At 38.6% G+C, this 14,106-nt stretch overlaps 1 protein-coding gene across 4 annotated transcripts in view; it reads left to right on the forward strand.

Annotated features, from left to right (window-relative positions):
* Window positions 1-12,580, forward strand: part of CPED1 (cadherin like and PC-esterase domain containing 1) — a 145,440-nt gene extending 132,860 nt beyond the window's left edge. For all 4 annotated transcript variants that reach the window (XM_030959493.1, XM_030959494.1, XM_030959495.1 and 1 more), the window contains 5 exons: window positions 3,336-3,556; window positions 3,817-3,918; window positions 4,136-4,223; window positions 5,931-6,077; window positions 9,580-12,580. In XM_030959493.1, the coding sequence (XP_030815353.1) occupies window positions 3,336-3,556; window positions 3,817-3,918; window positions 4,136-4,223; window positions 5,931-6,077; window positions 9,580-9,807 (786 nt within the window). In that variant the 3' untranslated portion in view covers window positions 9,808-12,580. The remainder of the gene's footprint in view (window positions 1-3,335; window positions 3,557-3,816; window positions 3,919-4,135; window positions 4,224-5,930; window positions 6,078-9,579) is intronic.
* The last annotated feature ends 1,526 nt before the right edge of the window (window positions 12,581-14,106 follow it).

The raw sequence follows: 14,106 nt of genomic DNA on the forward strand, positions 1-14,106 counted from the left end.
GAACAATCAAAGACTTCATGACTGTAAACTAATCTGGTTACTGTAATTGACTGACATCTTTAAGGATGACCTACCCTTTTGATCTGTCTTTCTGTACAGCTACAGGTCCACTTTGGCTCTTTTCTTTCTTTCCCACTTGCAGAAAGCCTTGACTATTCTCTTAGCAGATCTGTTTCTAAAAGTCTAGGTTAATTTCCCTAGTGGTACAGCCTGTATTTTACTCAGTGTGGTATTGCTGTGTTTCTCATTCCTGATTTGGAAATAGGCTGAGTGCAGTCTCATCAGTCTTGTGATGGTATTTGAAGAAGTATGTCAGGGCCTTAACAGCTGTCTGTTTCATCTAGTTCCAAAGGAATCTGCTCTGACTTCTGTCACCTATTTTACATTCTCAGAACATGAGGACAAAAACAACAGTAATATGCTGCTACCCACCTGATATTTTCATATGGTGCCCAGCATCACGGCATTTCCAGACTAGAGCTGCCCCTTTAAGACATGATCCTAAGTTTCTTCTGGTAGGGGTTTACTAAATGACTGCACATAGTGCCCTTCCATCTCCAGACCTGGCCAGAAGGGTACCCTGGGCAGACTTGAAAATTCATTCATGGGTCCATTGTTTGTACCTATGTAGGTATAGGAAAATTGCAAAGCCCTAAAATGCTAAATCATGTAATAGTGTGGATTGGGATGTGTGTATGTGTTTTGCTCTAATTTTGACATAACAAAAATAAAATGGAAAAGAGATCTTAATCTTTGATGCTCTGCAGTGTTTGAGACTTAGGAAATGTTTGACATGACTCTTCACACCTGACCTGCTAGGGAATGCACAATGTTGGCAAAAAAGACATCTGTGGGTCCTGTTAATTGACACTGGCCATGGTTCTTTTCTTCTTTATTTCCCATGGAAGTTGTCCTGCTATTTTAAGTCAGTAGTAGGTGAGATTAGATCACAACAGTTAGGAGAAAACAATGATGAGAATTCTAGTCACACTCGAATGAGATAAAAGCATCCCGTCTACCAATTTTGTGTAATTAATAGCTGAATATGCTTCTTTGCAATTCCCATGTGCTGTGATAACAAAATGGTGTCATATGATACTAGAAGTAGAAGAGAAACAGTCTTGTATGTTCTACCAACTGCTGTATGTGTGTAACTTGGTAGGGCCTGTTTGTTATTCTGCTAATGATGTGTTAGGTTTTTACAGAAATGTTCTCACCCACATTACAAGCTCATGATGTCCTTGCCTGCAAATATCTGAGAACTGCTGTTTAAATAGATATGCATCAGGATACTCCAGTGATGGGCTTATGAAATGGAGATTAAATTGTCATGGATATAGACAGGCTGGAGAATCAAGAGATTTTGCAACCTAAAAGAATTGTTGCTTAAAACCTCAAGTTAACCTACTTTAGAATTAGGACATATTTTAAGCATGGACCATCTTCCTAATTGTAAATAATTTTATGCATGTATGTGTCTGTCAGAGAGGGAAAGAGGATATCCAACCAGTCCTTCCATGGATCCAAGGATCCTTGATCTCTTTGAGTCATGTTATGCTTGATTTAAAGAGCTTTCTTCTGACACGATGTGAAAAGCTGGAAATCCCCTTGCGTGTGAGAGCAATGCTTGTGCAATACAAACATGAACAGCAGCTGTTTTAGAATTTCCTCTATGGAGTCTTTGAGTGGTCTGGGACAGGAGTTAGAAGAGCCTCTGTGAGCTCAGTGCTAGTTTTAATTTGTTTGCTACCACACATAATCTATCAAGGGCTTCTCTTCAGCCCACAGTGGGCAAGGCATGGGAAGTTGAAGGCATTCTTGTGCCTGTTCTTGGCCCTAACATCAGATGAGGGTAGGCTCATCTGAAATTCCTTCTCTTCTGTGGGAATTGTCATTGGTACACTGTTGTTTCTTATTTTTAATCACAATAGGTTAACAGTGGGAAGTGGAATCATTTTTCAAAACTGTGACATTCCTGAAGGGAATAGATAGATAGATAGATAGATAGATAGATAGATAGATAGATAGATAGATAGATAGATAGATAGATAGATAGATAGATGTGTTAGATGAGTGTAGTCCCAAATGTCTGTACCACATAAAATCTCTAAAAAAAACTTCGGAAATATATCCTTAATCGTGTCATCTTGTGCAGTCTGAATTTTATTTGCATAATCAAATATTCAAGGTGGAAGTGGTAAAACATCAAACTCCAAATCAAATTAAGAAATGAAACAACAAAATCCCAACTTGCAGGATGCCAGCAATCTGAGTGCCAGAGGAGGCAGGAGAAGCTGAGTACTTCTGTGCAGAGAACAGGCCTGCTACTGTATGATGGCTCTGTGGGGTTTCTTAATCCCAGTTTTACATGTTTGCTCCTCATTGTGGATTTCTGGCTGAGCTGATTGGGGTAATTGATTCTGCACACAGTTTCATTGGCAAACCACAATGAACCTGTGCTCTCCTACTCTTTGGACTTGTCTTCTATTACCTATTTCATCAGAAGGAAGTGCTGGTCCTATCCACTCAAAATAGGGCAATAGCATTAAAAGGAAATTCCCACAACACTTTAGGTTCTGTGGTCCCCACATACAGAGATGTTAGTTTTTTCAGAGAATCTACAGAATGAGTAGGAGCAAACCCAAATTTGACTTTATTCATTTGCAAGTTCAGGGTAGCTAAGCAGAGACTGCTATACTTAACATACATCTGTCAGGATTTCTAACTCCCTTCAGGCCATGATGCTTTCTGGTGGTCACATCACACATGACAGGACTCCACTCAGATTATCCTACACCCAAATAACCCCCTTTTCTTTCCCCTACAAATAAGGCAGCAGCCACATCCTTCATGGGGTGTGTGGGTGTGGGGGTGTGTGTTTGCTAGTTTGGTGCAAATTCCAATGAATCCCATTTATAGAAGACCAATACTTGCTGTGCAGGAGCAAACCACATGAAAAACTGTAGGAAAAAAATCAGGAAGCTGCAAGCAATCATGAGGGCAATTGTATACTAGCAATTAGAAGTAAATATAAACTTAAGCAAAAGAAATTTTCACCAAGGATGAAAGATGCAGGGCTAATTTTGCATCTATAGCCATCTATAATTTGTACTTTTTGTATTTAATATATATAATTCAGCTTTTTATTGATCAAATCACACAGATTTTGGTAAAGGACAAATTTAATATTAAGATGCCAGGGTACTGGCTGTTCACAAAGATATTTCTGGAACATTACAAGAAGCATTTAAAAACCTCCCAACAAGATGTATTATTTTCCTTGCTTTTGGTTTCTGTATTGTACAACTTCTAAGTCATACCTTTTCCATCTGAAGATTCTTTTTATAGGTGACTCAACTAACAGAGGGATGATGTATTATCTAATTGAAAGAGTGAATAAGACTCTTCAGGAATGGCAGAAGACTCATGATGTTAAATGTTATCACAATATCAATGAAGGGAAAACATTTATCAGTTACTCCTACTACCCCCAGTTCTGGATGAATGCAAACCAGAGACCGACGTTTGAAAAAGCACTGGAACAGCTTCTGCAGAGGTACTGCACAAACTCTGTATCTCCTTGTTTGCATTATTGTTCTATTCACAAATGTGTTTAACACGTTTTACAATTAAAGTCAGTAAACAATAAAACATAAGGTGCACAGATCATATTGTGTGGTTAAAAAAAAGCTGAAAATTACAGCAGGCCTCTGATCAGGATGCCAGATACAGTTCAGTGAAATGCAAAGCAATGTAGTTAAAATGTTTGCCATCTGTTTAAAGCAACATGTGATGTTTTTCTTTTCTGGGTTTCAGATCACGTCCCCTGGAGAACACAGACCAGACTGTATTAATTGTAGGTGGTGTTCAGTGGCTTAATTCCAATCACCTGCAAATTATCCAAAAGGTGTTGAGCAGGTAATGCTATGTACTTGGTGTTATTCCAATTTTTTATATGGTAAATTATGAGAAAGGACAAAAAAGATTCAAATATAAACTTTTCATTTGGTTTTTTTTTTTTTTGATAGGCATGTATTTAAGTGACTTTGAAAAAAACAAAACATGCATTGTTTTTTGATGTGTGTCTTAAGTAAAAAGTGTGTCCTTGTTGGTTTTTTTTTAATTTGCAAAACAGGGAAAATCTATCAAATATCCTGGTAATTGTCAAATCCATAGGGATGGGCTTTCACCTTCCAGTGGATGGAATCCATTCTCTGTCACAGGTAAGCTACAGTACATTTTCAGTGCAGTTTCATGGAAGACTTGTCATTTCATTGTTAATTTTGCTGTCTGGTCAAAATATGCTATGTCTGCTGAGTACATTTTAAGTGGATCAAAGGAAGATTAATGCTTGTATTTGCTCATACTGCTTGATAGGGATTCAAACCAATTTCCTAATTTCATGTATTCTGCTGCAATCAGAGAGCCATTTGGGATGCCATGCTTGGTCAGCTGTCCCAAGAACCAGAAGAAGCTCCAATATGAATCCTGCTGCCAAAATTGAGAGATCATTCTGGGGATAAGCAGATTACTCCTCATACTACATTGCACACAGGCCCTCCCCAGGCTTCCTCCATGGTTACTGCTGGATCCAATTCACTTGTCTGGCTTGCACAACTCCATAAATCTATCTTAAACCACCTGCGAAGCCAGAACATTACAGAGCAGCCGGAATGTACCAGTGAATCCAGCCTGTTATTTGCATGTTAATGAGATGTTACAGCCAGTTTAAATCATATCCAAGACTCTCAGAGTAACAAAAGTGCTCATTTCAATGCAAGCGCAGCTCACTCAATTCACTATTTTTATTTACAATTTGGACAGTGATTCTCTATTGAACACACACAAAATGCATGGAGGAGAAGTGCTGGAAGGCAGAACAGAGTAAATGATGCCTACCAGTGCTGTGTGTCATGCTCCAGCTATTCCCAGGTGTTGAAAAGAGAAAATTACTGCCCTTCACAGGTTCCATACAGCACTCCTTGAGCACTGAGGACTAGTGCCCATCTTTTTGCAACCATAACACACTGCTGTATTCAGTGTGTGACTTCCTGCTACTCTTCCCCTTCTCTTTCCTACAGGGACTGTCCTGTCTGATTTTGCCCATTGTTTCTGTCTAAGTTAGTACTGCCTATCTGCCTTGTCTCTCCTGGATGTCTTGTTATTGATTTAAACAATTTTCTTAACTGATCTGGAGGACCTAAATAGAATAAAGTAAGGAAATTATTGTCATCAACCTGAAGAAACATTTTCATAGCTGCCATTATAGTTTCCAGCAAAGTTCAATCCTAGGATGAAGAGCTTCAACCCAGGGTATGTGAGGCAAGGAGAGAGTATTAAAGGCTTCCTAAGAATTTTTCTTTTTCTTCTTCATTAAATTTACAAAACTCCAGAAATCAGCTACAGTGTATAACCAACATTCTTTTACCTTTCAATATTGGAATCATATGCCAAATTACTTGTGTGGTTTGTATGCTCTAGGCTTCAAGATTACCCCAAAAGGGACCCTTATAGTCTCTTTTAAGCAACTGCCTCAATCAATTTGATTTGAAGCTGAATTTTTCTTTAAAGGAGCATTTTCACCATTTTTTACAGACAAATTTTATAATTTGATTTTTTTTCTGAATTACACCTCATATTATTGAAGTACATGTTAAAAACCATTACCCAAGAATCATATTTTAAACAATCATGAAATCTTCCTGTAAAAGAAGCTGCACATCTACTGAAAAGTAATTATAATTTCTGAAAAAAACCCTGCATCAGTCTTGGAGTAGTAGCTTGTTTCGAGAGTGAATTTATAATAATTCATGTCTGTCGTAGAATGTAATTGCTTATTCAAAACGCAGTTTTGCTATTTTTTTCCATGACACAATAACCTTTAAACAATCCTTCTGACAAGACATTGCAACATTTTATCTGGAATGCAGGCAGAAGTGCAAAACTTGTGGAATGAAAACTTGATTATTCTGGATACAGCAAAAAATTTGGGCTATGAAGTGGTTGACACCTTTGTCATCACCATGGGACGTTACAAAGAATTCCTGCAAGGGAAGTGTGGCTGCCATTTCCATGAGGTAATAGTTTATGCTTATATCATTCCCAGGTATTTAGGATATTTTAACTGTTAAATCTTAGAAACAAGAAGGTACATGGTGAGGTCAGCGTCAGTCACTCAAAGTTAGCCTGAATACAAATCGTGGGGAAAGCAGTTTGCATGGTGGCACTTGTCCATCACTGCTCCCAGTGCTAGGCCACCCAAGGACATGCTGAACTGCTGGAGTGGTGAAATAAAAATGAACATACCCTTCTGCAAAGGTAACTCATATAAAAGGAAGTTGTACAGTTTCCTGGTTCTTGTATTATTTGTTATGTGTTATATATCTCTGCTGCTTCTGCAGGGACTCACATTCAGGGACTTTCTCTTTTGACTCAGTCTCACGGGTTTTTGACTGATGCATTCCTAACTGAACAGCTCAGCACACTCACATCAAACCATAAGTACAATTAAAATGGAGCTTAAAATTGAAGACACAATCTTACTGCTATATATCTCTTTTCCTATGTCTGAGAAAAAATAATCTGGAATAGTTACAGTGATCCACTGTACAAACAGAAGTGTAGACTGATTGCTCTCCCTCACACCAGTAGTCCTGCTTTCTTGACTGAAATCTATAGAATTTGTTTGGGAGTGTTATCAGACTCACGTGAGCTCATGTGCCACACATCAACCACACAGCTGGTTTCCACCTCAGGCTCCAGGGCAGCTCACATGTTTTCAGGCCAGTGCCCTGGCCTCTATCCTGCTCTGGGGCCAGCATAAGCAGGTGTGGTTAGTTAACCAGTCCTCTAATCCACTCTGCTCCATACTTGAGAGGCACAAACATAGCTCAGTCCAAATGAAGCTGGAAAAGAGGGAGTAAGTCACAGAGTAGATATTTATGTGATTGACAAATACTCCCGTGGAGCAAATGCTTCCCTCCTTTTTACCCAGACAGTTGTATTGACCCTTTTTATCTAGAGCCCAGATGCTGATGTTTTTGTGGGTCATTGCTGATGTATGCCATTTCCACAGATCTTGTGAGTGAAACAGAGAGCTTCAAAATTAAATATTTCAAATGCTTTGTATGGAACTCTGTGGAGAAAACAGCAGGGCGTGATCAGTCATCAGCATTTCTCATGTACTGCTCCATCGTTTTGTATGAGCTCATGTGCAGATTTGGTTTTGCTTCTCTGCTGAAGGAATCTCAACAGAGTATGTGTTTCTGGGGAGGATCAGGAGAGAATTTGGCTCACAGAGCTGTTATTAATGAGGCTTGAGAAGTGATTGTGCCTGAAAGAGCCATAGATATGCCTAATAGAATCCATCATGCACCAAAAACCAGACTTGATCCTTGAGGAAAGCAAAAATAAAGTCCTTGAGTTCTTTTGATACTTCATTAGTTTTAATAGTTTTGTCATCAGCTTATTTCTGCATCCTGGCAAGTGGAGTTTCATTAGGTGCTGAAGCAGTTTGCACCAGGAAAATGACATTTTGCCCCCAAGAACAGAGCCAAGAGCACTGTGTGAAACCTCAGCACTTCCCATGTTTTCTGAAAACAGATGAGATAGATTAAATCTCGTGTTTTGTACTTTCACTTTCTTTCTCCTAAAAACTGACATTCCTAAAGTATCAGAAAATGACACCCCTGTGTAAATGACATCTGAGCTAAAGCATGGCTGTGCAGGAATGGAGTACTGTCCATTCTGTGTAGTCAGAAAACAAGAACTGAAATGCCTTCAGCAGTTCTCATTTAGCTCCCACTAACTGGCTAAGAGAAAGCTATTTCCTCGGAATGGCCTGAAGAATTGAGTTCCCACCAACCAATTTCAGAGGGTCTCAGGTGACCCTGATAGCATAGAAATCTCTGTCTCTGTAGACTCTACAATCTTTGCTCAGATTTCTAAGGGATCTGGATTTTCAAAGAGATTATACTGAGCTGGGACAAAATATCTTGCATAACCCTGGCACTTACTGCCCAACATAATTCTAGTTCTATGCACACATGAGAACTTGATTTTTGTCCACCTCATTCTTTGAAAATGCTTATGGACTTTGGTCAGCAGTATACAAATATTACAGAAGATATTTTTAATTTCAGATTGATTTCCTATTTTAATGGCAGTGAAATAATAATCACTACACAGAAATTAGCAACCTTGGGATTTTTGTATCTTATTAGGTGGCTGGCTGCTGGTGGCTGGGTGAACATTAGATTGCATTCCTGAGAGATTATGCCTAACAGGAATGCAGTTTGAGTGATTGGTTCAAGGTGGCATCATTTTGAAATAATTGCAAGATCTAAGGCACTAATTTAGAAAAATGAACCTACAGTAATTGCATGAAAATAAATAGTAGCCCTTGGCTTAGCTGTATGAAATTGATCAGAGGATATATTAATTTTCTACATGGATAATTCCTGGTCTGTTTTCAGTTCTGCCAGCTCCCTCAAAATCTCTCTGCTCAATTTTTCAAGCCTTTGCACATGCTATTTCTTCACTCACACCTAATTTTGTATGATTTATTTCACTGCATATGAGTGTTGATTCTGATGGTTCAGTGACAGTAAATATACATTATATTTATATTTTTATAATATATATAAATATACATTATATTTTTAAAAGCTAACATGCTTCATCATAAATATGTGCATTAATAAATGAATTCTGCATTTTCAAGTGTCTGCTGTGATTGACACAGCAGGAAAACTGATAGGCATCAGAGCTATTAAGTCAGCATACATATACTATTTTAAAAATAAGTTGACCACCTTTTATGCATTCTCTGGGTTTGCCTGGGCTGAAGTTCTCTGTCCTGCATATGTGCAAGGTTCTGTCTCTCTCAAAGCTGCTTCATTATTCAGTGACTGAGAATTCACTGAGACAAGACCTTCAGCGTTTCACTGGAGATCACCCCCCAGTCGTTAAACTCCTGACAGCCATACCTTTCACTTTCTCTCTTGTTAGTCCCAACACTAAGTTACTGAATCATGTTGTGGTTCTGTCCCTGTGGTGTCCTGGGGAGAGGGATGTAAATTGCTCCATAACTCCCTTCTTGAAGAAACACAACACATGAGGGTTTCATCTCAGTGTGAGGCTGGGCCAGGCTGGCATCAGGATGTCAGAATGAGGGATTCTCACAGGGCTCACAGCTGAGACACATTATATGTGCCTCAAGTGCTTGGTATCAGACCAAGATTTAAACCTTTCTACAATTTGGAGCAGTCATGAGTTTTGTTTTGGGTAAATTGTCTCTGATGAAGGCAACAGAGTCTAATAAAGGCATTACAAAGTCAAACGACTGAATATAATGGGCCTATGAATGTAGATTTAAAAAATTAAGATCTTGCTCTTTGGTTAGTGTGCAACATAACAAATTGGCCATTAAAATAATGTTTATGAGCAACTTGCACCTCAAAGTAAGAGTATCAGGATCTGCTTCATGGACAACTGCCTCAGCATTTCTGTGCACACAGCTGTGTGTCTGTCTTTCTAGGTGCAGGCAGAAAGCACTCACATATGTCATTTCTTTTGCAGGTGGTGAAATCCAATCCCTCTGAAGAAAGGCCACACATAACAATGACGTTATCAGGGCACTATACGCTGGGGAAATATTTCGGCAGTCAAAGCACAGCATCACAACTGCAGGACTATGCAACAAATTCTCAGTCTCCCTATCATGTCCGAGGTCCAATAAATCAGGTTTATTCTGAAATCCTTCTCAGCAGGCTCTGTGCACATAAGAGGGAGTTTGTCAGCGCATAGCCTCTCTTGGGTGTAGCACCGAGACTAGAGAAGTGCCACTGCCTGAGGGACAGTTGAAGGACCATGGTGGATAAAGATATGCTTCCTTGACTGACTGCATACACACAAAGAGAGTTTGGGACGCATGGTATTTTCCCAAAAACCTTATGAAATTAAGATATGCCCTGGTGACTCTTTTGTGTGAAAGTGGAAGATGGAGGGTTGCAAAGGAGAGAAGAGGGGAAGTTACTTGAACTGTTGCCAAAGACTAGAACAGATGTAGTTCAAACAAGTGTGTATTATTGATAGCAAAAGAGACCTATATATTCACTTGAACATTTGGAAAGGGCTGTTTTAGGTCTTCAGCACTATCTAGTTTTCTATTTATAGAGATACTGTAATATTTGAATGTATTTAGAAACTGACTACATTCCGTTTGAAAGAGTTTTATTTTATGTGGACGGGTTTCCCTTCTATATTAAACCTTTTCTGTTTAGACACTTGGTTTATAGAATCTGAAAATGTCTATTAGCATTTTACTGGTGATGCTGAGTTTTGAACTCTAGTGTTTTTAGTGAAAACACATCTCTTTGTATTTTAGATGGAACAGATATCTACTCTATTTTTTTGCATGTTCCGAAGCTAATAGGGAGATTGATTACCTATGCTTGAGATTGATTGAAACTGTCTCAATGTAACATGTAAATATAGTAAATTTGTTAACATTAATTTATTTATGGTCCCAGTTTAGGAGAGTGTCCATATGTAGGAAGAATGCTTAGATAAGTGCTTCAGTGTCTACCTTGGCCTGTAAGCCAATCAAGTATTCTTCCTGCACAGAAGTGCCATTTCTTTAATGATTTTTTATAAAATACTTGCCAATGTGTGAAGCCAATACCACAAACATAACAAAAATCCCCCTTTCAAGCGCACATAAGATTTTCAGGATCTGATAATTTATCAATCATAGGAAGTGTGTGATGTGATGGCAGCAGAATATACTGCCAGCATCGCTTGCTTGCACTGACAGCCAGTTTCAGTTCAGACCTTTTCTGAACTGCATCTTCATGCTGTAGCCCAGCTACATGCCCAGTGTTTGCACACCTTCTGTGGGTGACACCCCAGGGAGAAGCTGTGTGTTGGTCCCCTCCCACAGTGCTGGCAGCCCGCTCATTCACAGCTGTGGTACCCAATGGGAAACTCTGCACAGCCCAAGATTAGCAGCTGGGTGACAGGTTAGTGGCAACCCACAGAACTGCTGTCCCTAAAAATTATCCAGTTATGGATTTTTATTCACCCAGTCACACAGCAGGCAATCAAGGCACCACTGTACCAGCATGCATTAGAGAAGGGTGTTTTAACCAGGTAGGTGCAAGTCTAACAAAGGATCTGCTGAGTTCTGTGTCGTGCTTCCCTGTCATAATTTTACATATACTCCTCCACTAGCATCTTCTTTGGGAAAGGAAGCCACAAACCATGTCAGGGAATATACAAATTATAGCAAGGAACTACTCATCATCTTATTTGCCTTAGTAGCACGCAGTGGGGACTGGCCTGTGTAGAAGTAGGGGTAGCAATTCATGACACAACATTTAGTATTTGCCTAAGATCCTGTATCTGTCCACAGTTTGTGTGCCCAGCTGTAGTTTTGTGAATTTGTGCTTCTTCAGGTAAGATATCTAAAGTTATAATAGGAAATTGTCATGCAATATGGAGTTTGGCATCCTAGGTGATAGAGAATATCCTCCAAAATGGGATCTGGCATACCTAATTTAAGACACCTTTCACTATATTGAAAAAGCTCCTAACTTAGATAATGACAAAATAAATGAAATGGTGTGATTATATCTGTTTCTGTATAATATGCTGCTGATTGCTTACAGCAAATATCCCCAAATTTCAATGTAAGGTTTTCCCTGGCTTGGAGATCTACATGAAAGATGGGTCAGGAGCTGTGCATAAATACTGCAAATATCAACATTTGGTTTTGAGCAATATGATTATCTAAAGAACATACTTGTATGCAAATGATGTAATATATTCTCTTGGGTGTGGAAATCCAGAGCTGCACAACCTTAAAGCTGAAGGATAGAATATCATCATTAATATTAGTAGATGCAAAATGCAGCCAGATGTCTTTGGTATTAAGATGATCAATGATAGGTATATTACAGTTCTGCTTCTGATAAGATTTTTTGTAGCTCATTTAAATCCACATGCTGTTACTGTTATTGTTCTGTACACAAATGTTTTTAAGCCATTACTGGGATTTTATGGGGTTTTTTTTTAGTTAAAACCGATTGCTGAAGCATCAGCTTAGTGATGAAAAGAGCTGACTTTGTTATACTCTAGTGGATATCAGTGAATGTGCAATTCATCAGTTCTGGTTTCACCACAAAATGGTTTACATGTGCTGTACACCCAGATGTCTTAATATTTTCCAAATCATTATATTTTTCAAATGTATTAAGTGTATATTTTCCTGTGTGTTTTCTATTTTTTACATGTCTATGTACATTAATATCTCTGTACAAAGTCATTGGTACAATTTGCAGATTGATCTTTATTTAAAAGAGTTCTTTGAATAAGCTGTTTCCAACACTATGTATGATCCACATAGTCTTAGGAATAAACAAAGGATAGTAAGCTACATTTTGTTATTTAACTTTAAAATATATCTAGTATATCTAGGTGAAAGATGGGAGTTGAGATTCACATGCAAGGATTGCTTGCTCATATGCTTTAAAATTTAAGGATTAAGACAATAAAAGGATTACTGTGTTTGAATTCCAGTGAGAGCACATGTGGCTATCTACAGTTTACTCTAGAATTATTATATCTGCTGTGACATTTTGCCTAAATAAACATGAAAGTGTTCCTATAGTCCATACATCTACCTTAGTCCCATTACCTGTCATTAAAATAGCAAAAGACCTGGTTGTCAGATTGAGTTCCACCTCCTAATGCAGTCATGAATGGCCCTGGAATGAGTGGTAGGATTGGAATATTTAGGCTGGGGAACAAGAACTCAGAAGTGAGGTTTCCTGCTCAATGTTTGCCCAGCAGCAGGCAGAGCTTAGAACAGAACTAGGGCATACTTAAAGCTACAGGTGGAGTCAGAATGTAACTATGTTGCAAAATAAATATTCTGATATACAGAGGAGTAGTCTCAGTTATTATTGCATGTCTTCAGCTGAAGCTGGATTTACCAGTGTCCAGTGAGTTGCAGCTCCTCTCCTCTCATATAACTCCATAGATGTTGAAGAGTTGTTGAACAGTGAATTGGGTTAGTGCAGGTACTTGGCCACCATGATCAAGTCTATCTTAATAAATATCTTCGGAATAACTGACTGACCTTGGAATAAAAAATGTTTTCCTCTTTGTAGGGAATGCCTTGACAAGTCCTCTCTGTCATCAGAGTTGCCAGATTTCAGGGAGCTGAAAGAATGGACTGCAAATACAACATTTAACATTAGTCTTGGTATTCATTTGAAAATTACAATCTTCAGAATAATCTCTTTCACACTGTTAAATAGAAGGCCTTTATTTTTCTCTTCTGTGACACATTAAAGGGACATCAAAGTAAGTTTATTTGCTTAGTGGGTGGGGTAGTGAGGCATCAAATTACCTCAAGGTTGAAATAACCACTAATAGTTATGATTCTGTTGCTATGTTGAGCCAAAGAGAATGCTTTGAAGATGCAGATATGTGTGATATTAAGTTGACTGCAGTCCAGGGATCTTCAGATTACTCTTTTAGAGTAAAGCAATTTTTAGAGGTGCAGTGAACTACTTGGCATAGACCCAAACTGCTAAACAAGTCTCTGTAGGGTCACATGAAAAATATGGTCTTACCTTCTTGTTTGCCTCCTAGCTTTGCATCTGGCTTGTCTTACCTCACTGACTATCTGCACCTGCTCTACTTCACATCAGCCTTTCTCTCAGATGACCTTAGAAATGCGTGTTTTGTCAGACTAGCAGCTTCTAGAAATCTGAGATATAATTGTTGCAAATTCAGTCTGAATCTTCAAAATACATTTTTGTCAAGCCTAAAAGCACTAGAATACAGCAGGGGTAGAGCAAGCCTCTTATCTAGGGCAGTGATTTTCTCTGATGAGTTTAAAACAGCTGTGTTGTATTAAGTAGTTTTCACTAGCACAGCTTTTCATGGAGCTTGCCTTTACCAAGCAAAAATCCATCTTTCAAAATCCACTGCCATCTTTACCTGTGTAAATCTTCCAAACACCAGAGCAGTCTGTGTAAAATGCAGGCATAGAAATTTATTGGTGCTAGTACACATCCTGAAGTATTTGCTGGTACC

This window comes from Camarhynchus parvulus, chromosome 1A (genome assembly GCF_901933205.1).
Source record: "Camarhynchus parvulus chromosome 1A, STF_HiC, whole genome shotgun sequence".
Lineage (NCBI taxonomy): Eukaryota > Metazoa > Chordata > Aves > Passeriformes > Thraupidae > Camarhynchus > Camarhynchus parvulus.